General features: G+C 41.0%; 3 protein-coding genes across 5 annotated transcripts; 2 read left to right on the top strand and 1 right to left on the bottom strand.

Moving 5' to 3' along the window:
• Positions 1–1,648: 1,648 nt before the first annotated feature.
• On the top strand, positions 1,649–8,498 carry wu:fe05a04 (zinc finger protein 227). 2 transcript variants are annotated; one of them, XM_044358681.1, is made up of 5 exons: positions 1,649–1,868; positions 1,961–2,014; positions 2,931–3,510; positions 4,068–5,023; positions 6,877–8,498. In XM_044358681.1, exons 3-5 carry the CDS (start codon positions 2,940–2,942, stop codon positions 7,630–7,632), a joined length of 2,283 nt encoding a protein of 760 aa, XP_044214616.1. In that variant the 5' UTR covers positions 1,649–1,868; positions 1,961–2,014; positions 2,931–2,939; the 3' UTR covers positions 7,633–8,498. The 2 variants fall into 2 exon arrangements, with proteins under 2 accessions (XP_044214616.1, XP_044214615.1); XM_044358680.1 differs by having other exon boundaries at positions 1,649–2,014.
• Positions 8,499–9,723: 1,225 nt separating this feature from the next.
• On the top strand, positions 9,724–13,351 carry si:ch211-79k12.2 (uncharacterized protein LOC568844 homolog). The gene is made up of 3 exons (XM_044358696.1): positions 9,724–9,960; positions 10,136–10,391; positions 10,477–13,351. The coding sequence occupies exons 1-3, from the start codon at positions 9,934–9,936 to the stop codon at positions 11,913–11,915; spliced, it is 1,722 nt and encodes a 573-aa protein (XP_044214631.1). The 5' UTR covers positions 9,724–9,933; the 3' UTR covers positions 11,916–13,351.
• si:dkey-34d22.1 (discoidin, CUB and LCCL domain-containing protein 1) lies at positions 12,322–23,288 on the bottom strand. 2 transcript variants are annotated; one of them, XM_044358686.1, is made up of 15 exons: positions 23,128–23,288; positions 20,169–20,390; positions 19,452–19,589; positions 18,315–18,366; positions 18,153–18,225; positions 17,921–18,054; positions 17,791–17,828; positions 17,424–17,615; positions 17,132–17,244; positions 16,798–16,972; positions 16,606–16,698; positions 16,314–16,404; positions 16,068–16,105; positions 15,875–15,982; positions 12,322–14,092 (listed from the first exon to the last, which is right to left on the bottom strand). In XM_044358686.1, the coding sequence occupies exons 1-15, from the start codon at positions 23,231–23,233 to the stop codon at positions 13,668–13,670; spliced, it is 1,998 nt and encodes a 665-aa protein (XP_044214621.1). In that variant the 5' UTR covers positions 23,234–23,288; the 3' UTR covers positions 12,322–13,667. The 2 variants fall into 2 exon arrangements, with proteins under 2 accessions (XP_044214621.1, XP_044214622.1); XM_044358687.1 differs by lacking the exon at positions 16,606–16,698.
• Between the last annotated feature and the right edge of the window lie 32 nt (positions 23,289–23,320).

Genomic DNA, 23,320 nt, shown 5'->3' with positions numbered 1-23,320 from the left:
TTCATTATTTAAAAAAAAAAAAATAACCTCAAGAGAGAATTAAGAAATAGGGGTGAAAAAAGGCAGGGATAACTTAAAAAAATAAGGCAAAAAGGAAGAATATGGAAATAATAGTGTAAACTAAACCTGAACAGCCTTTATAAAATAAAAGGGGATGTATCTGGACATGTCTGGATAAACAAAACATGTCCAGGCCTACATAAACCTAACCTGGGATTTCAGGCCTACAATAGCTGATGTAAAGACTTCTCTAATTGTGTAATTGGCCAGTATGAAGGGGTAGGACAAGAGGCATGACCTATGCAAGCCAAACAATATAAAAGAAGGGGCACTGGCCCTTACAACTGTTTTTGGTGAACCTTGTGTGCACTTCAAACTGCTCTCCTTTATTGCCGGCATTACAGAATATTTTGCTGCTCTGAGCTCTGACTCCTGATGATTCTTTTTGGACACCAAAGAGAAGTTTTCTCTTGAGCTGATTTGGGACATCTGCAGAAACTTCTTCAAACTGAGGTCCAGAGATTTATTACGACAGTTTGTTTTGTAGTATCTAAATTCAAGTGCCTGGTTGTGTTAACATATCAGCTCAACATTGTGGGGTAAAAAGTAACTTTCATTCATGTTTTGTACTTTAGTACAAATCTATTTCTATGTTCTGCTACTTTTTACTTAATTTCCACTATATTTCAGGAAGAAGTATTGTATATTTTTTTTTACAGCATTCATTTTTAAAACTTAAGTTAACTCCGTACTATGCGGATAAAGATTTTATCCTACATATTTAACACATAATCAGTTTATAACATATGATGCATTTGTATAGATTAAACAACCCAGTAATATATAAAGTACTTAAAACTGGCTCCACATTGACAAACTATAACATTAAAATGTTGCTTACACATCAATGTCATTAATGTAATTCAATAATATTACATATAATATAATATTAAATATTTTATTTTTTCAGTGTATTTCATTGATATTACGTATGTACTTAAAGTCTCCCTCCACTCAAAAATATGTTTTTCTTCTTGTTTCTGCAATAGAAGGTTTGAGCTTCACTGTGCAGAATTTGTTTTCACATTCATCTGAAGACAGAAAGTTTCTCTGTGCTCACTGAAAATCTGATTTCAAGGTGCAGGTGTGCGAGCAGGATTTGTAACATCACAAATTGTTTAGAAGCCAATCCTGATTCAACATTCAATTTACACAAGTGTGATGTGGAAACTTGAAACCTCCAGTGCACAAACACTGAGAATAGACTTTACAGTGAAGCAGGAAACATCTTGTGTCCAGCAGTTAAACTTCTGAAATGAACAATATTTGCATATTTCTAGATTCTAGTTTACTAAAATGCGTACTAGTTTTTAGAGGGAGGAAGAAAGAGTAGATATCATTTTAGGACTTTAACAAGATAATTGAACTATTTTGTGGAAAAACCATATGAGACACACATTATTATTAACAGTAGAGTATTTTATATACATCTTAAAATATGGCTGGAGGTGATCTTTAATCTAAATACTTCTGACACCACTGGACACCTGTGTGATAACATGTAATACCACCCCGAGACACTAGTTGTGCTCTGGCGTCCACAGCGAGTTCCTCCCATTGTGGTGCTTCATTTGTTTTCCTTTTTCTTTTTTTTTTCAATTCACCCTTTATCATCGGGTTACGTACTGTAGCTAGCTAATCGGCTAATTGTAATCGCTCAGTGTTCACGTCGTGGAGGTTAGTCATTAGCTTCATTATACTAATTGTTCCTTTCATTCGCTCCGGCATGCCAAGTTAACACGGACAGTATTTCCAGTTGTCTTGTCGTTGAGAAACTACGCTTTGACATCATCAGTTCCTCATGCCAGGTGAGCAAAGTGAGCAGCAGCTGTGCGTCGAGGTGTGTCATAATTTCAATTTCCATGGACAAGTTGTTTACTGCCCTCAATAAAAAATAAAGGATAGAGGAAAACGGAGACCCAGAAGAACTGCCACAGATGTAATCGCTCGACAGGTAAGGCGAAATATTTATTTGTGGCAAGATTGTCTGTCCATTTTTTTATACACACACTTTAAGGTCTTAAATCTTTTTAACCTTTATCCTATCATATTTAGCATACAAGGACTACCCACCGAATAAACTGCTGTAAAAAACACCAGTCATAGCAAAATGTTAACTCATTTCTTCTCAAAACATTAGTAGTGATGTCGGGACGAAATTAAAACTGCCTCTTTAACCTTTTTAGATCATACCTCCGGTCTTATTGTGCACCAATTTAACAATATATTACAAAAAATCAAATTCTTTGTATTCTTATACCAAAATCAATCATGTTTTCTTCCTGAAAAGCTAAATATGACGTGTGCTTACGTAGACTTGAACCCACCCATTTCAACCAATAATATCATGACATCCACCCATCAATCAATGTTCATGTTTTGGCGGCACAGAGCTAATAGACACGCCCACTTTTCAACGGTCAAATCAAATTCCTCCCAACGTTATGTCCCGCCTATCCGTCCTGTGTCACTCGGAAATACGTCACGATGCGGAAGTTAGATACTCGAAATTAATGTCATCTGGGAGAAAAACTATTATCATTTTAGGAAAGTTAGTTAATTTGCATATTGTGTAAAACATAAATATATACTTTTCTTTGATACAAATTGCAGCTTTTATCCCATGTACAGTCTTTCCACCAAGCCTTCAAAATGAGTGACAGAGCACCCCCACCCCAAACATATTGAACATAGTGATCAACAAAGTCATGAAAAATAGGAATGATAGAATAAAGCACCTATGAGATATGACAAAAAATATACCTCTGGGGTCTGTGGGTATCCCAGTCAGTAGGATTAAGGTTAAAAATGTCATTAAATGTTGATTCAACATCTAACTCCTCTTCCTGTGCTTCATGCTGTCTCCTCAGCTAGCAGCCATGTCCATAGAGTACACCATTGATATCCAGCTGACAGAGTTGGGATTTCCAGACATCCTGCAGTCGCAGGAGACTTCAGTGATAGAGACACCGTGTCTTTCCACATCATCTGATGACTCACTATCACCCGGTCACTCTCACACTTCCTTTCCAAACGCACACAAAGAAAAACTGCTGGTCAGAGGCCAGCAATCAGCTGCTGGTAAAGAAGCAGGTGCAGCAAAACAGACTTCACTCAATGAACAAAACGCTATGGTATGTGCATCAGCTCTGTCAGAGGCGGTACTATGTAAACCTCCAGATCCTTCACAGAGTCTACAAGACAAACAAGCTGTCAAAGGCTCTGCACCTCCAGAATCGTCAGAGCCCACAGAACATGATGCTGGCCCAGACGACAGGGACAGTCCGCTGCTGATAACCCAACAGGAAGATGATGGAGAGGAAGCACAGGAGAATTCAACAGAGGCACAGCAGGATGTGGAGAGTGACTCGGATGGCAGTGATGTTTCAGAGGTGTACGAGGAAGAGGAGGTTGATGAGGAAGAGGAGGAAGAGGAAGGGCCTAACAATGGTATGACTTATTTACTTTGAAGCTCATAAGCATGAAGTAGTGTGTTTATTTACTTAAGTGCTGAAACAGTAAGCCATGCCAAACATTCTCCATTTCTAGCCTTTCAAATGTGGGGATTTGCTGCTTTTATATCATTGTTAATTGAACATCTTTGGATTTGGACTGTTGGATGGACAAAAGAAGTAATATGTCTCTTTTTGGCAATTGTAATGGGCATTTTTTGTTATTTTCTGATATTTTATTGAACATGCAAACTCCACACAAAAAGTTCCCAGCTGGCCTGTAGGTTCGAACCCAGAACCGTCTTGCTGTGAGGCAACAGTGCTAATCACTGCACCATTCTGCTGCCCTAAAACTGAACTAAAACTTCTATCATGTGATATCAATGTATGCTGATACATTAGTCCATTTCAGGCTCATTATACATATTATATATATATATATATATATATATATATATATATATAAATTTAGCACTTTTTCTTCAGTTTTTTTTCTCGCCAAGTGCACATCTTCAGTCGTAATATAACTCAAATCAATTGGCTTCTGTTTTCCAGAGTCAAGTCATTCCGGCGACTACTGCTGTAATGTCTGTGATCTACAGCTATCCTCCAAATTCAAGCTCCAAGACCACATGAACCTGCACACGGGGGCACGTCCGTACTGCTGTGCTGAGTGCGGGAAGCGCTTCTGTCAGATTTACAACTACCGCGTCCACCTGCGCACACATGCCCAGAATAAAGTGGCACGTCTCCAGTGCCGCGTCTGTCTGATGAGCTTTGCCTCACAAGAAGCCTTGAAAGACCACCTGTCAAGAACTCACTTCGAGGACCAGTTTTATGAGTGTGACCTATGCAAACGCGTGTTTACTTCCCTGAAGGCATGCGAACATCATGTGCAGTTACACAAATGTTTGCTGGGCGTTAATTGTGAAGTATGTGGTCGCAATTTCACCTCTCCAAAATCCCTCGCGCGCCACCGGAGGAGGACTTGCCATCGCAATTTTAAATGCACAGACTGCACAAAGACCTTTACCAAGAAGAACGCTCTCCTAAAACACAGCTTCTCCCATCTGGGTTTGTTGCCTTATACCTGCATGCGATGCCGCAGCCACTTCCGCTTGGCAAAACTTTACCGCCAACACAAGTGCGAGCCTCAACGCATTCACTGTGTGGCGTGTCTAAGAGAATTCCTCAGTCAGGAGGACTTCCAGCAACACAAAAAGGACACGGGCTGCTGGGGCAATCAGGAACCTAAAGGAGATGAGATCCGATGTTTGGAGTGCGGGCAGAGATTTGACACCTCGGAAGAGCTGAAGAAACATGCTGGGGCTCACCAGAGAGTGCTGAAATGTGCCGAATGTGGTAAGGGGTTTCGGTCGGCCTTGCTGCTAATGTCCCACATGGGCGGTCACGCCGGCAAGTCGCCCTGCCTTTGTCAGAGCTGCGGACTGGGCTTTCCTCACCAGCAGAACTACGACAGCCACCTTAAGAAGTGTGGACAAACACCTGCGGTGAGTGTGGGACAGTATGGACCAATGTTTGCTTGTTTGCTTATTCAATACAAATAACATAATTCTTAACAGCGCTGCAAGCAATTGTTTAAAGTGCTCATTTTTCCCTACTTTCACGCAGCTGTTAGTTTCAGTTTAGCATGATGAAAATCCACTGTGATATGTAAATCTATATGTAAATCAAATGGCAGAGATATGAAAATGACTTGATCCTGCAGGTGATCCACAACAATGAATGAAGCCAATGTATTAATCTGAATTTATTGTCATGTAGCAGTGCAGTGCACGTGAGAGCAGGTCCTTTTATTTGATGGTGCATGTAAACGCTTTATGAAACCCCAACATCCAAGAAGAAACGAGAGCAACATTTAGATACAAGAATCTCCCAGATTCCCATGATCTGTTTTACAGTGAGTGTGTTTATTTTATATGCATATTTGTATCCCAGTTTGGATCATTATTCAAGATATGATGTTTACGCGCAGTGCTTCTCCCCCGGGTGCCAGCTGGTTTAGGGGAAACCACAGTAAATTGAAAAATCAAATCTTCCAGCGCACACCAGGATACTAGGATTGACACGTTTTATTAATAGATTCCATTATCACAGAGCAAATCTGATGAAGCAACATGCAAAACGCGTAGCTTGCTGCTTTTTGTTTTTAATATAATCTGTTAATAAAACGTGTCAATCCTAGTATCCTGATATGCGCTGGAAATTTTTTTTTTTTTTTTTTTTGGCTCAATGTTGTTATTCATATCTCTGTATATATCATCATAACAGCATCAAGGTTTCTGTGTGCAGATGTGTCTTGATTTTGTCATTAGTTCAGCTACTCATTTCTGTTCCAACAGAGAATGATCAGAAACCTGGTTAAGGTGTTCAAATGCCCAGTTTCTATCTGAGTACTCCAGCTAGTTAATCCATGTTTCTCACAACTGGAATGATATAATCCAGAATATGATGATTACATCTGCAACACAAAATGCATACTAGTATGCATGTGAACACTCTCAGTGACAGGGTTTAGTTTTGATTTTCAGACTTTTTTTCCTTTCTGATTTTCTTTGAATGGCTTTTAAAAAATTTTGGATTTGGGAGCTTCTAGAGCTCCAACTGCAATTGCCAATGATAATGATAATTGATTAATCATTTTGCGTATTTATTTAAATGCAAGAAATTGGTTCCAACCACTCCTGTTGGTAAATGGTAATGGCAATTTTATTTATATAGCACATTTCATTACAAGTAAGCTCAATGTGCTTTACATTGAAAAACAAAATATGAAAATATAGGCATTAACATGAGAATGTAGGTAACATAATGATGAACATGATTTGTGTCCTTGGGTGACATAAATACAATGTATTATTATTATTATTATTACTATTATTATTATAAGCAACATAAATATAAGAATATAATCACGAGTAAAATGAAGAAAGTGAATCAATGAAGCATACACCCAACGTACATTAAACGTACCACACAGCAATTAAAAATCCCCAAAACATAATCAAATAGAACCCCTGCCCTATTACATAGCCGCACATCTAACCAACTGTACACACAAACACACATGCAGTAATTAACCGTAAGCCTGGGAGAATAGGAAAGTTTTGAGTTTACTTTTGAATGTGGACACAGTTGTGATGGACCTCAGGTCATCAGGCAGCTTATTCCAGACCCTCACCAGACCTGGATCTAATTCTGGTTACAGGTTGGTAAATGAACTGCCCTACCATGATAAAAAACTGCTTGAGGTAAAACCAAGTCTCTCCATGTTGATCTTACTGGCATGCCGCTCTTCTGTTCTGTATAATTAATTGAGTGAATGTTGTCTTTCCCATTTTAGAGTGCTCCCAAGAAACAGCAGACCTCAAAGAGTTCCTCATCTGAGACAGAAAAGCTCAACACAAAGCCAGACTCATCAAATCCAGCAAGCACAGCCACAGTGCCTGCAGCACCTCTTAAGGACTCTGCTAGTCCAGGCCCTGTGACAGGGGGTGTATCCAAAACGGGCTCTGGTCCATCAGACGGGTTATGGAAGTTAACCCTTGACAAACAGCCGCCGCCTGGTGTTAAACTTGTCCTGTTTCTCCCTGTCTGTCCAACTCAAACCAATAGCCTGGCAGTCCCATCTATAATCCCTCGGACACTACCAGTTCCAGATATCCAAGTCAAGCATCAAGCGGCTCGCCCACCTCTCTCAAGTCATGAACACCATAGAGTGAAGGCTGAGAGAGTGAATGTCCCTCTGAATTTGGTAACTGGGATTAAACGAGATCGAGAATGCGACTCACCTCTGGACTTGTCTAAGAACTGTAACTCATCTAAGTCATCTAAGAGTGATGTTCCTCATCTTCCTATTAAAAGTGAGCCAGAAGAATTTGAAATCTCAGGAGAGGCTAACGGCACTGAAAGACATGAATTAAAAAACTCTGACAGCAAAGCTATTGTTAAAAAACTTAAAAAAGAGGCAGATACATATACTATCATGAAGCAGGTGAAAATTGATATTTCCCCTCTTAATAATAATACGACATCCTCTGGACTAATAATGGACATTAAGAAAGAGCCTCAGTCTCCTGGTTCTGATTTTGACGTGTAGCGGTCCAGATCACGCCAGCCGACAGACCGGAGGCCAGAGAAAGAAATGAAGATGGAGGTTGATGTTTCACACCCTGCCTGTGCTGATATGGAGAAATGAAATACAGTGAAGAAGAAAAGAGAATAAAACTCCATCTGCAAATGACACACTTACTCTTTTGACCCGTACCTGTGACCACAAAAACAAAAATGGAGGTGATACTCTACAGCCAGAACGATATACTAACGAATGATGTATATAGTTCTGTCTAGGCAGTACATCTACCATTATACCCTTATATGACAAAGCAGATGTTTTCTACTTTTTCCACTTGCTCTTGAAGAAATCTAGTGTTTCTAGCAGTTGTCTGTGTGATTGTGGTTTAGAGTAAGAAAGATTTGGGTTTTTCTGTAATTTAAAGAGAACATTCCAAGCTCTGGTACGTTATGGCTTTTGTTTGATTTGCATTTTGGCTAAAGCTTGTTGTTTGGGCCAATGGAGCAAAATGGTACTGTAATAGTTATAAACCTTATGCAATATCATGCAGGATTTTTCACTGCATTAAAACTATTCCTGATTTCTACCCTTTACGTCCTTGTTATTGTGTGGAGAAATGAAATTCTTTTCTAGCTATAATATGTGTTAAGTTAAATGAAAACACTGGATTTCTATAATAATGTGCATATTTGTTTATAGCCACCTGATCTTTTTATAGTATGTTAAAAATGGATGCAAATCATGATACTGATCCATAACATGACATTCTGTAATCATGTGATTTACATTTGGTGAATCTTTACAGTCTGCAGGTATATGTTGATGTTTTTTTTATAAAGGTTGCAAAATTTGTTATCGATGCAAGCTCAGTAAATATCTTGTTGACAACAGACTGTGTGTGTGTGTGTGTGTGTGCGTGCATGAGGGAGGAATCCTATACCATATATCCTGTGTTTACATCATCTTTACGGTTGAATCTCAACTTTGGCCACTTGAAATCACGAACAGAGATCTACAGTATTGTACCACTAATCACAATGACCATTCAACACCTTGTATGTGTAAACATTGCTGTCCTTGAACAGGAAAATCCAAACACAGCTACACATCCACAGACTCAGGTGAGTATTTTACTGAGAACCAGTTAGAATCAACACTTCTCTCCCATCATGTTCAGGATATCATTATTATTACTCAATCAGGAACATCCTAATGGAAAGCTCAGTCAAACAGCCTGCATGGGATTGACTATATGCTTGTGGTATTTCTGTAGTGAGTTTAGTGAATGTGATAATGGTCCAGTTGTAGTGATTACATAACTGAAATCAAAATATAAATGATTTTTTTGGGAAATTAGCTGCTTTTTTGTAGTGGAAAATCAATATAAACTGGAAGACTAATAGAATAGTCTGAAACACTTATTTCTGGTTTGTTGTAAAGAGAATTTTGGCAAGATATTCATATATTTATTGACAGTAATAGTGCTGCTAATAATGATTTATTTCTTTATTGTCATGATGTGTTTGGGTTCCATAAGAAAGAAAGGTCGTGTGTGTGTGTGTGTGTGGGGGGCGGGGGGGGGGACACAACTCACATGATTTAAAAACCCGGAAATACAATACCTGATAGGTACATCCCATGGATGTACAATAAGAGCTCTTATAATACATCCATGTGACGAACATACATCCATGGTGACGAAATGTTTTAGCGGGAGGCCAATTTTTTCCCCCTAGGACAGCGAAGTCATGGCCCGCCCTACTCTACCTCTGATTGGTTAGTACTCGTTTCCTCCGTTGGTTGGGTTGGTTAGGTTTAGGCGTGCGGAGTTAGATTGGTTAGGACAGCCAATCAGAGGCAGAGTAGGGCGGGTCATGACTTCGCCATCCTGGGAAAAAAATATCGCCAACGGCAGTGGGTCGTGTGTAGATGGTTACCCTACATTTGCGAAACTCACGCGAGATTTGTACACGTTGTTTTTTCATTGTGCACATTATACAAAATAATTATGTTTATTATGTGGCAACGCTGTAGTTCAGGTCTGGTTAGGTTTAGTCACAAAAAACAAACAAACACTTTATTAGGGTTAGGGAAAGATCATGGTTTGGGTCAAAATGAACACTCTCGCGAGACTTTCACTAGTCTGGGGTTACCATCTAGGCACGACCACGGGAGTGGGCTACATTAGAGAAATAATTATGTAATGAAAAACGTGCTTTGTTTGTTTACTTTCATTGTTTTTAACTGCAGTGTCTGAATTATTAAAAAAGCTGATATAAAGCTAAGTCGTCGATGTGGCGCCAACACCAGCGTTTGTTTTAATTCATGGACAAAGACAAGTGTAGCGACATTGTAAGTAGGCGATTCCGTTATTTGTCAGTCGATTTTTCAGAAGAACCAGTGTTGTTAGCTTAAGTCAAGAAGCGGTTAATTGATTGTCAGGACCTTTGTTTATCGATACAGCTCGTGCGGTCTTTCTGTGTAGCTTATATGTAGACTCTGCACTCATGCTTTACACTCCTTGCAGCATGCTTGCTCCTGGATGGAGATGCATCAGTTCATTGGCGACCTTATCACATCTGGAAGCACCTCGAAGGACCAGCCAGATGTGGTAAACCCAGCGTGGGGCGTGGCTGGAACAGAGGCTGTGGGGTTCAAAGGTGCTTCACATGAACCTTTTCAACTAGCTCGACCTGCTCGGGACAAGACAGAGGCAGAGCCAGGCCGTCAGGTCCAGCCTGGGGCAGCACAGAGGAAGGGAGAGGCCAGAGATGGGAGAGAAGGTGAGGGCTTCAAATATATATATATATATTAATCATTTTCTTCCAAAAATTCTAACTACTGTAATTGTTTTCCTATCATGTGTAGATGTGCATCATGCCTGCACCTGCCCTGGCTGCCCTTACTCCAGTTCTTCTCCTTCCTTTGAGACTCTACAACCCAGACAACCTCCGTCCTCATCGCCGCGCTCAGATGCAGTGCGCCATCCCAAAGACCTTAGCAGCGCTGCTCCACTGAACTTAAACATGAACAATGAACCAAGCAGCACGACCACAGCTGAGCTAGATACCAGGCCATCCAGCCCTAGGACTCAGAACCCAGACCGGAACTCTGAAACTCCTCCATCCAGAGTGTCCTCAGGTTCCTTGAACCACCTCACCATGTTTCCCTGCTTGTGCTGCCGCCGCGGCTTACAACCCTGCACCCAGATTCTGAGCCACCAGGAAGGCACAGACTCCCCTTTTTCTCACACCCATGCCCATCATCATTTTCATCACCACCACTGCCCTATAAGCTCCTGTCTTCCCTGCCCTCAGCTCTCTGCTCCTTTCCCCTGCTTGTCTTGCCAGCATTCCTTTCCTGCCTGCACTCAGGAGGAGAGAGGCAGGACAGTGACGACTCTGTTGTCGCTGCACCCTTGCATGCACTGCTCTGCCTCTTTTTCCAGACCCTCCCAACTGCTGCAGCACCAGCGCACCGAGCACGCTCACAAACCCTCCGGCTTTCTCTGCACAGAGTGCGGCAGGGCCTTCAACTCACACAGCAATCTCCGTATCCACCTCAACGTGCACACTGGCGCCCGGCCGTACACCTGCTCCGAGTGCGGGAAGAGTTTTAGCCAGTCAGGGGCTCTGAAGATCCACAGACGGATTCACACAGGTGAGAGGCCATACTCCTGTGGCTTCTGCGGCAGGGGGTTTCCCCATCTGGCAGGAGTCCGGGCCCACCAGAGGACCCACACAGGAGAGAAGCCCTACCGCTGTAGCCAGTGTGGGAAATGTTTCACCCAATCTGGAGCCCTGAAGATCCATACCCGCATCCACACAGGTGAGAGGCCCTTTATCTGCAGTGTCTGTGGAAAAGGCTTCGCCAACCGCTCTGGGATCCGCTTCCACTACCGCACAGTCCACGGGCTGGCCCCTGAACATGCTGGAGAAGCTGGGGGTGCATATCGGGGATCAGCAGGTCGTGGTTGTCCGCCTGGACGTCCCAGGACTTTTCCTCCCGCCAGCACAGGGCTAAACACACCTAATAGCTCAGATAGCAACTCGCATACAGCTCTAACTTCCAGAGAACCTCCATTGTCAACTGCCCTGCTCGGTGGAGATGAGAGCAAGTCTCAGTCAGAGGGAGCAAACCCAGGCGGTAACAGAGAAGGGCTGCTGTATGCATGTGAGGACTGTGGCCTGCGTTTTAAGGATGCTCCCTCCAGGAACAGACACCAGACCTTAGTTCACTACTCCTCTGAGGGGAGACAGGAGGAGGGGGGACAGAGGAAAGAGTTGAGCACAAACAGTGGAGAGTAAATTGATGTTGCTGGAACATTACAGCAGGCTGAACATCACAAAAGTAAAAAATGTTTGTATTAACATAAAATGTAGGTGTTGAAATTATGTGTAAAAATATATTCTTTAGTTAAGTGTTACTTAAAAGTATTGCACTACCTTTCAAGCTATTGTATAGACTGAAATCCAAATTTTTAAATTGCAAATTTAATTTCTAACAGCTTAAAGGATTTTCAGGAGAAATTCTGTATATATATACACTTTTTTAGCATCTAATTGATGAAAAACTGATTTGATAGGAGTTAATATCTCGGATTACTTTGACTGGTTTCTGTTAGTGAGTTGTCTAATCTGTGCAGATTTAGCTTTAAGTCTATATCAAAATGACCTTAAACACCTTGCTGCTGAAATCACACTCCAGGCCCACTTTTTTCTTAACACAGTTGTTTTATTGTGCCTTATTCAGCTGTGGAAGAGGTATTCCCCCTTGTATTACAGCAAATTAATTGTCAAATGTGACACCACGAGGCATTTACAAACATTCTGTGGGTCTGTTAGTTACATTTTCAGATATAATGAAAGACAACCACTGCCGTAGACCCTTATACAAAAGACCTTGTACCAGGAAAAAGTACAATTTTATAAATACAAAACTGTTTTGTATTTTTCTTTTAGGATGATCAGTGTGTCAGCAATTTCATATTGGTTTATTTCAATGAAGTAAAATAATCAGTGGCAAAGAATCCAAAGGATTTTTGACATTTAAAGTTAAGTGAGACATTTAAGTGGGGAGTTAATTTTACTTTAGTGTTTTTTCAGTTGTGGGAAAGTTGCCATGCAGTAACAGAAGTCTAACAAGTAACAGGAAGGTTTTATAATAGTGATGTAATTATTTTATGGACTGGTGGGAAACACCATGACAACAGCTCTGGAGTTTGGTTGAGGTATCTATGTCTTGCTCCAGGGCACTGCAGTAGGTGGAATTGAAAGGGATTTAGTCAGTGTGAGGGAAAAGTCTCCCTGTTGTGCCTTTCTTTGTATAATAAAAAACACAATTTATTTTTAACCAGTATTTGTTATTATACTATGTATGTTAGAAATGTGCGAAAGTTATCTGAGGAGTAAGAACCAGCACACAAATACTGTTTGACACAATCCAAACGTTTAAGGCTCAACAGAGCCCCCTAGTGGTTAAATATAATCATAGCAACAATATCAACCACTGTGTTAACAGTGTACCATTTATAGTGCTTCTTACATGTTTCTCAACAAAACATGTTAAATTTATATATTGTAAATAAAATGTCATATTGTGATGACAATTAACATACCCTATTCACTTTTTCTCCATTAACATGATAATTAGACCAAAGCATACATTGTTAGTTGTATGTGTTGTCTGAAAGTGCAGCATGTGATTGAACATTTCATGAATAAACAATATCTCTGGAACACTGTTGGACCTGTATTTTCTTTGTGCAACATAAGATAATTAAAAGAAAACTGTACTACTAGATACTTCCTTAAAGCAAGTATTTGTGCTCTTATGGCTCTCTCATGGTGTACTCTTGAGTAGTGTACCCTCATATATGCATAGTGGTCCCAAGTGACCTCTCAGATTTGGGAACATTACTTGCTGCTCACATTAGTACAGTCAGATTAGCATCCAACTGAGATCAATCCAAGTTGTCCTCTGGTCCCAACAAACAGTTTAGCTCAGGAGTCTTTTTTTTCTCCATGTCTGAGCTTGCTGTGTTCACAAAGCCTCTGTGCCTATGTGTGGCTGCGTAGTAAAAAGTCAAAAGACTTGGGCTCTGCATAGACAATACTGACTGGTCGTGGCCCGTTGGCATGAAGGGCAGGGGTGCAGTAGCCATTGGACAGTACCCTGTGTGAAGGGCAGTCATACTGAGCATGGCTGTGGCTGCATGTTGTCCTGGCACCAGTGCTAGATACTGGCTTTGGAGGGCCGTGTATATTGCTGTGAGCGACCCCTGCTGAAGTTGGCAGGAGGGACTCAGAGGGCTGCTCACAGAATGGGGTGGCGTATTCAGGCTCAGGGGGAAGTGGCTCGGCGTACTCTGGGAGGATGCCAGGGGTGTCGTAATGGTTGAAGGTGAAGGGAACGGTGTAGCCCTCATCTGAGGAAGGCCTAAATGTTGACCCAACTTTCTGTCCAATAGCTGGCGCGGCATAGTCTGGAAAGATAAAGTAGTTTAAAAATGAGTCAAAACCAGAACCAGAGACTGTATTTCTATTCATTTGATTTTCTGTTTGGCCAATTTGTGGTACTGTCATTTCTATAGGCACTGTCAGCTCTGAGCAGTTGCCAGGCAACAGGCAAAGACTACAGGAAGTTACTGGTACCAGCCAAGAAATAGTTCGGCACATAACCCCTTAAAAACGGCTAATTGTCATTTTTAGACTTTGATTTTTATACGGTTTAAACAAACAAGATATAATTTGTTCATTGTTGAGCTTTAGAGCTGCTGGTAGGCAGATTTTGCCAGACAAGTTGTTTCCCCCTCTTTCCAGTCTTTGTGCTAAGCTAAGCTAACTGGCCAATGGCTGTAGCCTTAAATTAATGGAAACATATGAGTTTTTGGTATCAATCTTCTCCTCTAATTCTCCACAAGACAGCAAACAAGTGTATTTCCCAAAATGTCAAATGTCAAACCTTTAAAGATGGAATATTCTTGGACTTGGCAAACATATACTGCAAGTTTCCACCGGTTGAATGTGACTGATTTAATGGATCTCTCTGTCCTTGTTATCCCTGTAGCCATCACTATTTTTAACTTTTGGTTGCAAAGTTGTGTGTTATCATATAATTATGTTTAACAACTACCTGCTACACTTATGTGTATATTCCTGTAAATAAGCTACTCTGGTTACAGAGGGCTCCTTCTCAGTGAGTTTACCCTGTAATGTTTCAGTAATTGTTAAATAAAATCAGGATGAAAGTATTATCTTTAAAACCATTTAATTGCCATAAAATACCTTTAAAATAGGCATGTCAGTAAACGTCAACCTGTTTTCTTCCTATATTGTAAGAACATGTACAAAATGCATATTGGCATCAGGATCAGTCAATATAGGCCGGGATATATCACAAAACAACAAAGCATTGCTACATTGGTACTATTCCTCCATTGCTGTGATGAAAGAAAAAAACATTGAATGAAGTAGCAGTATCTTTTCATTAATGGGAGAAAATCTTTGCTCATTTGCATCTTATCCTGCAATGTCTGAGAGATGCTGCTTTTGCACTCAATAGCCATCTCATACCAGGCCCTCCATCAGCTGCCTGGCCACCAACAATGTCTTCTCTAATCACAGGGATGGGGGCTGACAGTGCAGCACTCAGACCCCACCAGACCCTCCTCTTCACCCCAGCAGGAGAGGTTATGGTGTGGGAGGCCTGGACCCTACTCAAGAGCCCCAGCAGCCTCAGACTCAGAGCTATTTTAATTAGACGGGCTTTAGTGAGGGCTTTGATTGTCTTAGCATTGACCCTCTGTCCTGTTTATCACTGAACCTCTCAGTGAAGGGCCCCCTCACTGGGGGAGGGGATGGGGGAGGCAGAGAGGGGACTGGTAGGGGGGGGGGGGCTGAGCAGCCTTTATCGAGCTCCAATTAAAGGGTCTCTTTCAGAGAGGCTCCGTGGACCAAAGAAAGGAATGTTTATACTGCAACCGGGTGATGGGCTGAGCCAGGGGAAAGAATGGACAGCCCGTGGAGAGAGCTGTTAGCCTGTGAAGCCTGGCATGAACTCCTCAAACTGACCACTGAAGCCAGAGACTGTTCAGAGCGGGAATGATGGAAGAGGGAAGGCAGAACTCAGAATTTCAGATGACCAGTAAATACTGAATGGGCAACAAAAAAAAAGGAACAAAAAGGCAACAACAGATGATAGAAAGACTGAGGCGAAGCAGTGTTCTGGTTAAAAGTAAAAATATTTCTACAGTATGAATGCTCACTATTAAGAGGGGGGGTAGGGAGAGCGTCATGGACATTTCGCTCCACAGGGTATGAGATAAGCTCTGACTGGGCGCAGGGGAGACTCTTTGCCTGGAAACTCTGACAACCTACAAGACAACAAACACATAGTCAGGAGCTTTTTAACAGAGGATTGGAAAATACTGAAAAATGGTCAATAAGAAGTTAACTTACTTGTTGGCAAGGAGCACTTCATTTGTGAATCTTTTTTCCTACATTGAGAAGGAGATGGGCACAATTCATTAGAGTATTGTACAAACTAGATACCATTTCTAAAGCATCCAATGGCTACTGGAGCACTATCATCAACAACTATATCTCTACTAGCAACCAAAATCACTTGGGCATGAACAAAGCAATATCTTCTGATAAACATGTGTCATAAATCTGTTTCATAAGTATATTACTAAGATACAGTACCTTCTCTTCCACCAGACTCCAGCCATCAAACTGCCACACATTATCAGTCCCAGGACCACTCCCACTGCTACTATGATGGACTGACTGGAGCCTACAGGGTCATAAGTGTTTGAATAGGTAAACAGTTGTAAAAGTGTCAGGAGTGTAAAGCAGTTTATTGCAATCTAAACAATGTTGAATGAAAGAGAAGCACATATAACATTTGTTTTTTACTATTTGGCACGTATTCTTTGAAAAATAAATGGATTCTTGATGTAAACACACAAAATCAGAAGGTAATATAAGTGCATACTCAGTTTTGTTTCAACTAAAACTGGTCCCTCTGTGGGAGTGGGAGAGGGGCTAGGGCGCGGTGTGCCCATGTTAACTTTGATGGATGGAGATTCTATGAGACAAGTAGCAGGACAGGACATCATAGTATCAGGAATACAGACATGAGTTCACACTGCTAGACCCATCTTATAAGCAGAGTAAGATTACCCACCTTCAGGTGATTGGGACTTTGGTGTGACCTTGGCAACAGGACAGCCCAAGACTTTGACCTGAGCAAAAGCTCGGCCATGCCAGCTCAGCGGCTGTAACCGAACATACCGAGCCACCACGGAAGGAAACAGGCTGTTTAGCACCCTGAAGTTGCCGTCAGAATATGCCTGAAACACCTGGGAAACGTAACCATCATGTTACTTATTAACAGAGAACAATGAAGAGCTTATAAATAACGTTTTACTGCTTCACTCAGTTGCCACATCAGTTCAGACATGTTGCGCACTCATCAAGAAACATCAGCTGAACATCAGTGAATGCAGCACAACACCTACCTTTTTTTCTTTGCTGAGAGCACCTTTGTAAAGCTTCCAATTTTTTCTGTCCTTGCTGAAAAGAAGAATGTAGGATTCTATGTAGAAGTCATTTGAGCCTGTTGTTATTATTCCTGAAACAAACAGACCACGTTGTTTTTAGTTCATGATAAACTAAATCAAATTAAGAGCAAACAAAATTGCACACTGAAGCTCAACTGATACAATTAGTTGAAATGTGGTAACTAATTTATAGCCAAATGAGCATAATTTACACACAAATTTGATTTTTAACGTTACACTTTTGACCTACCTGTGATGGTTTTTCTATCACTCAGCTCCAGCTCCACCCAAGGGTTCGGATCATTACTGTCTGCTGCCCAGGATAAGAACTTAAGGCCAGAATCCATGTTTTGGGAAGACCAGGAACTTTTGTGCTCTTGGCTGTTTTTCTCCCCGAAAGATGAGGCATTTAAACCAGAAACATCCAGGATGTTTTTACATTCTGTTCAAGGACCAAAGGAAAGGATGGACTCATGAAAGCGGTTAATTAAGTAATCTGAAATGTTTTATATACAGTGACTCTGGAAGGAGGCAAAAATGACTTCTCTAAAGTTTAAAACACCACAGCAGGAATGTAAATAATATGTTATGTGTACTAAATGGGCTCTGGCTCGTACCTTCGGTGAAGAGCAGCTTCTTTTCAGATAATGATCCCCTGTCAAAAGATGTTGAAAGATCAGAACATCTACATAGTATAATCAAATTTTTTTTATGTCTTGAATGCAATAGCAGCAACAGCAAACACACATTTTAGACAGGATGCCATTGGCGAAGGTGGATTCATAGAGTTTAAGACTTCTCTCACGAGTCACAGTGACACGGCCTCCCAGACTGTCAGATGCAGCTCCAGCATGTACTACAGACTTGCACAGGACTGAGGTCTGTGGCAGAAGGGACAGACAATGCAGAGCACTTTCAGTCATTATTTTAATCAACAACCAGTGCTGATCATTTCTCTAGTCTAGCAAAATGAACTTACATCTCTGTAACCCTCTTCATAACTTCCCCAAACATCGCCTGTGGCATTCTTGCATCCAGCAGGGCAGTACACACTAAGAAACAGCAGAATAACATGTGAGATACACTTGCAGATTGCAGTTGAAACATTTTATTATGAGAAATGTACAGGTCAACCACTAACCTAAAACGCTGCAAGCTAAAATGAGATCCTCGTTGTAAACAAGAAATGAGATCTGTAACAGCAAAACAGATATACAGAGGTTAAAGTGAAGACTCCTGATAACTAATTTAAACTCTTAAATAGTATAAAAAGCTGGATTAAAACAGTATAGTGTGGGGCGTAGTATATCAGGCTTACATAATACCGCCCCGCCTTTCAGTCACCACACACAAACACAGATTCTGTATGTGCTATATCAGGGGATAGGCGGTCATCACTGTTGATGTGACTAAGCCCTTTGTTATAGTGACTTTGTCACAGTTCACGAGTACAGCGAATGCTCCTCGTGTGATCGCAGTTAACAGACAGTGGTTTGTATGTCTGAACACGGGCTTAGCTCCAGACATTACCAGATTTCATAAACAACTCAGTAAAAACAGGAAACTATGATACATAGTGCACAGTACAGATGACCTCATCCAGACAAAAGGAAGCTATCTCTAAGTATAGACCAACATTCAGAGTAAACAAGTCCAGATAGTTATTTATATGATATACAGAGGGAACCTTCATATCTTTTTGTGGTTGAATCTGTATCATCCAGAAACATTAAGCTTGGATTTCAATCCCTAAATAAATGTGTGTACACGTATTATATTAATGCAGCCATTTACATTTTATAATCCATTGTTGCATAGGCAGAAAGAAAATATGGTCCATATGTGGACTCAATCTCAGTGTGCCCTAGCTGATGAAGAGGAGGGGGAGTGAAAAAGGATCCAGACTGAAGCCTGAGGCCTCACTCCATTCAGCCTGAGAGAAGGAGTCTGACTCTTGCTTTCTGAGCAAACACGCCGGAGCAAAGATAGCGATGAAGGGTGAATGCCAATAAGCAGTGACTCATGCACTCACATACACAACCCACACACACAAACACACAACTGCACATACACAAGGACAAATATTCACACACAGACACCAGCGGACGCTTGTAAATGAGCAGTTTTTAGAAGTTCAGACTCCAACTACAAATCACACATTTCCTAGCTATGTGTTCTACATGCCCAGCTACAATAACAATGCAACTGTAATAATAGCTGGTAATATACAGAATTCATATACTTATTATAACTACACAAATAGTAATCAGACAATTACCTGGATACTGGTTTGTGGCGTAAGACAGAAGAAACCCTCGTCCAGAGTGGTGTGGGCCTGACTTGAAAGTTATTATCACTTCATTGCTATTAAGTGTCACATTCTTCTGTGATGCATTAAGCCTCCCACACAGTGGACCTGTGAACATGCAAACCCACAAACTACATTTTTAAAAGCACAGAAACACAAATACATGTTGTTTTCTGATGCATACCTGCACAAATATATTTTAAGTCATTCTCACACCACTAATGCTTTCATATAAAGTCTGTATTCCATACCAGCTGTGTATGCTGTCACGTGGAAAAACTACTTGTAAGAACAGCTACCCAGCAGAGAAAGCAAAATTAAAATCATGAGACAGGTCCTGTGGAATCCAGTAATAAACACAATAGGCAGCCAAACAGAATATTTATATCTCCTGAATTTCTCAACCCTCATTTGGTGTGTTGTCAAATTTTTATACCCTTGAGACACAACTTGACATACACCTGGTTGGAAGATGCACATGTTGCAAAACTGTGTTTGCCTCTTGTGTCAATTTTTTGGTAGATTGGCATGCCTTGTGTGTACTCCACAATCATGGCTAAGAGAATGTCAGTAATGACGTTGCATATAAAAAGTCCATCAGTGGGTATTTAAGGGAGGAATCAAGAGACTACCATATGGTCCAGAAGGCATGTTGATCAACTTGACTGCAAGGTGCTGGCTGCTTACCCAGGCTGGTTCCTCCGTTCTTATCTATGATAGTAAAAGAGCCATTGCTGCAGTCCAGACTGCTCTCAACATCAAAATCCCCAAACAGTAGTCGCAGCGTTCGCCCTTCTGGCACACGAATCCTCCATTTACACCAGGTGTTGCTGGGGTAGGTGCCTGGATAGTTCTGAGAGGCCAAGGTGCCAGACTCTGGTCCCAGCTGTGTATGTCCACAGCCATCACCTGAAATAATACGTACAAGGACAGTGAGGAGGAAGCTGTGGGTGTAAAAAAGCTGACAGTTCACAAGGTAAAGTCAACATCAACTTGTAGAACATGTTTAGGTGAGATTTAATTCCAAAGGCCTCTTGCTGTTCATCTATTCTGCTTTTTGAAAATGAAGTTAAGAGTCACTCCTCAGGTTTTGTGTCGCTTGATAACTTCCTGGTGATATATATACAGTTTTTCAATGATGCCTAAAAATGTGAGGGAAAGCCAAAGTTCAAAATTGTATATTTTAAAAAACAATCGCCCCATGTAATAGAGTAAATTTAAAATTTAACATATTCAAATTTCTTGTTTTGTCTGAACAATCCAAAATTCAAAAGTATTTAGTTTAATATTACAGACAACTAAGAAAACCAGCAAAAACTCATTTGATGAGCTGGAACAAGTGAATTATTGTCATTTTTTAAAAAAACAACAACAAAAAAGACTTTTTAAACAATTATTAGATTATCAAAACTTTTGCCTATGTATTTCAGTCAATCAACTAACCATTTAGGCTCTGCATTGTACTGCAAATCCTGTTTACAGGTTCAGACTAACTAAGTATTTATTTCTCATGCAGCTTTTGGATATCAACATATATTTTTTCCTATTATGTTTCACTTCTAAAACAGCTGTAAGAAGCAGCAGCTGAGCAGCTTTAAGCGAAATCACATAACCGCAGACAGTTTTGCCATTAATTCTCCTACACAGAATATTAAGGGCTTTGTTAATACTCCCTATTCAGGAAAGATGAGTAATAAATGTCTCTTCTGAACAGTTACAGCAGACCAGAGCATGTTTATACTGCTCTGATCGTAGCTGTGGGATGACACAACTGCAGATGGGGGAAGTGCTCAGCTCCTGTAAACAGGATATATTTCAAAAGGAGCTAATCTTAGATCGTATGTATTTTTTGCTGCATATTACAAGATGCTATTCTTGAGAGAAAAATTAAGAAAAAGGTTAAAAAATGTGTGAATTTCTTTCAAGTTTAATGAATTTGTTTCCTTTTGAATATTGTTTTCTTGAATGTTGACTCATTACATCCTCTGACCTGCGGTTTCTGACACAACACTTGGACTGGAACAGAAAACACCAATATTTAGACCCTCTAAACATCCCTGTGGGTCGTACAACGTAAATATGTCACATTTCCCAGTGGTCACTCAGAGATAAGTGCTGTGGGGGCGGCAGCTCCAAACCTACCCCCAAAATGTCAAGTGCTGACGTGTTCCAAGAATGGTCAAAACACGAATAAGGCTCAGGTAACCATCTAAGTCCACACATCATACATAGTGCTTGTCTCGCATATAAGGGTCCTGAAGATTTGTTGAGGGGAAACTGGAGGATAACCTTGTGCTCACCCTGTGTCACACATTACACTTCCCAGCTGCTCTTCAGCTCCTAATCCCATAAAACATTGAATGTTATTGCCCCTCCTCAAGTCCCCAAAGGATTCCCTGGAAATGCCACAGCGACATACTGTAGCCGTGGGCAGCAGAGCATGGATCTGTCACCTTCCGGTCGAAGGCCGCAGAGACAGCAATGCTCAGGAAGTTCTGGGTGGCCGGTAATCTTCCCCTGCTCACTGAACCCTTTCACTTAACGTCTGTCTCCAGGCTGGTCTGTTTCTACTTTCATACAGAAAAGGATATGTGCTTGGCCCGTTCTGGCCAGTTTAGAACATTTCAAAGGTGAATTACGGAAAAGTGAAGTGGGTGGCAGGGTAGCAGACAGTCTATCAAAAATCACCCCAGGAACATGTTTTCCACTCGAGGCTTTGCTGGCAGGTCCTTACAGGTCCACACTAGCAGACAGGATGTTCACCTGTGCTACCTGTCACTACATTGCCTTATCCTGTCTATTGTGTCAATCACAAAGTTACAACACCGAGGCAAAACTATTTCCCCTGTGCCTAGGCCCCACCAAAGCTCTTTGCATATTTTCCAGCTAGGACAAAGTGATTCAGAATAAATAATTGACCCTGGACTTAATCATCTTCTGATGTGAGGAAACCAAAGCCCCAGAGACAGGCAGAAACAACAAAAACAGATTTGTGGCGCAGCTGAGTGTTAACAGTCAGTGTCTGGAGGGCAATAAATAGTTTTTTCTGTTTGTCTGTGTGTATGTAAGGCCACAGTGATTCATACTGCACATGGACTTGACTGCTGTGTTGAAAAAAACCCTGTGGGAAAGGTAAGCTGATAGCTGAGTATCAGTAGGTAAACATGCACAAGGGAAGAGTATGTTAAGAATGCTACCATGTCATCACATAGCCGACCTCTATACACCTACTCAATTTTATACATTATGTAGCCACTGGCTTAAACACACAGACTATGTAATTTTCTTACATGTGATATAAATATAAATGTGATATAAATGTTGTAATAGCATGTCAAAACTGATTATACGTTACAGGCCTAAGCAATGGTGAAATCTGTAGATCAGTAACTATATAATGACGGGATGTAAATAATGAGTAAGTTTTTTATGGACAGTAAGATGTACAAGATGTTTTAAAGCCTGCTGGTCATTGCTGCTTATTGACGCAAGTCTGCCTGCTTTAATAAGAGCATACAGTTAAAAATTAATCTCTTCCTTAGGTGCAAATAGTGACAATAGTATGCAAACAAGATTTCTGAAATAAAGTCTCACGTCACAATTGGTATCTTAACAAAAGCGTCAACAAAATAGGGTTTTATCTTACCCTCCTGGCCGTGAGCACCTAACACGTAACAGACGCTGAAAATGATCCAGAACCCGGCGATAAGAGACTTCACAGCATCCCAGCTGTTTTTGCTCCTTGCATGCATGTTTTCCAGAGCCGAGCGTAGAAAAGTAAGGTGCAAGCCCGGCTGGCTCGAGGATCTGGCGTCTCACAAAAAGTTATAGTACAAAGT

Source organism: Thunnus albacares, chromosome 8 (assembly GCF_914725855.1).
Source record: "Thunnus albacares chromosome 8, fThuAlb1.1, whole genome shotgun sequence".
Taxonomy (NCBI): Eukaryota; Metazoa; Chordata; class Actinopteri; order Scombriformes; family Scombridae; genus Thunnus; species Thunnus albacares.
Note: the sequence above shows the minus strand (reverse complement) of the source record. Positions and strands in the feature narration are given on the sequence as shown.

Bases quoted from the DNA above. Each gene is read 5' to 3' on its own strand.
- wu:fe05a04 (XM_044358681.1), top strand. From the start codon at position 2,940: ATGTCCATAGAGTACACCATTGATATCCAGCTGACAGAGTTGGGATTT. The intron at 3,511-4,067 runs GTATGACTTATT...TCTGTTTTCCAG, and splicing joins AGAGGAAGGGCCTAACAATG to AGTCAAGTCATTCCGGCGAC. The intron at 5,024-6,876 runs GTGAGTGTGGGA...TTCCCATTTTAG, and splicing joins AGTGTGGACAAACACCTGCG to AGTGCTCCCAAGAAACAGCA.
- si:ch211-79k12.2 (XM_044358696.1), top strand. From the start codon at position 9,934: ATGGACAAAGACAAGTGTAGCGACATT. The intron at 9,961-10,135 runs GTAAGTAGGCGA...CACTCCTTGCAG, and splicing joins AAGACAAGTGTAGCGACATT to CATGCTTGCTCCTGGATGGA. The intron at 10,392-10,476 runs GTGAGGGCTTCA...TATCATGTGTAG, and splicing joins GGCCAGAGATGGGAGAGAAG to ATGTGCATCATGCCTGCACC.
- si:dkey-34d22.1 (XM_044358686.1), bottom strand. From the start codon at position 23,233: ATGCATGCAAGGAGCAAAAACAGCTGGGATGCTGTGAAGTCTCTTATC. The intron at 18,055-18,152 runs GTAAGTTCATTT...CTTCTGCCACAG, and splicing joins ATGAAGAGGGTTACAGAGAT to ACCTCAGTCCTGTGCAAGTC. The intron at 17,616-17,790 runs GTACGAGCCAGA...GTCCTTGAACAG, and splicing joins GAAGCTGCTCTTCACCGAAG to AATGTAAAAACATCCTGGAT.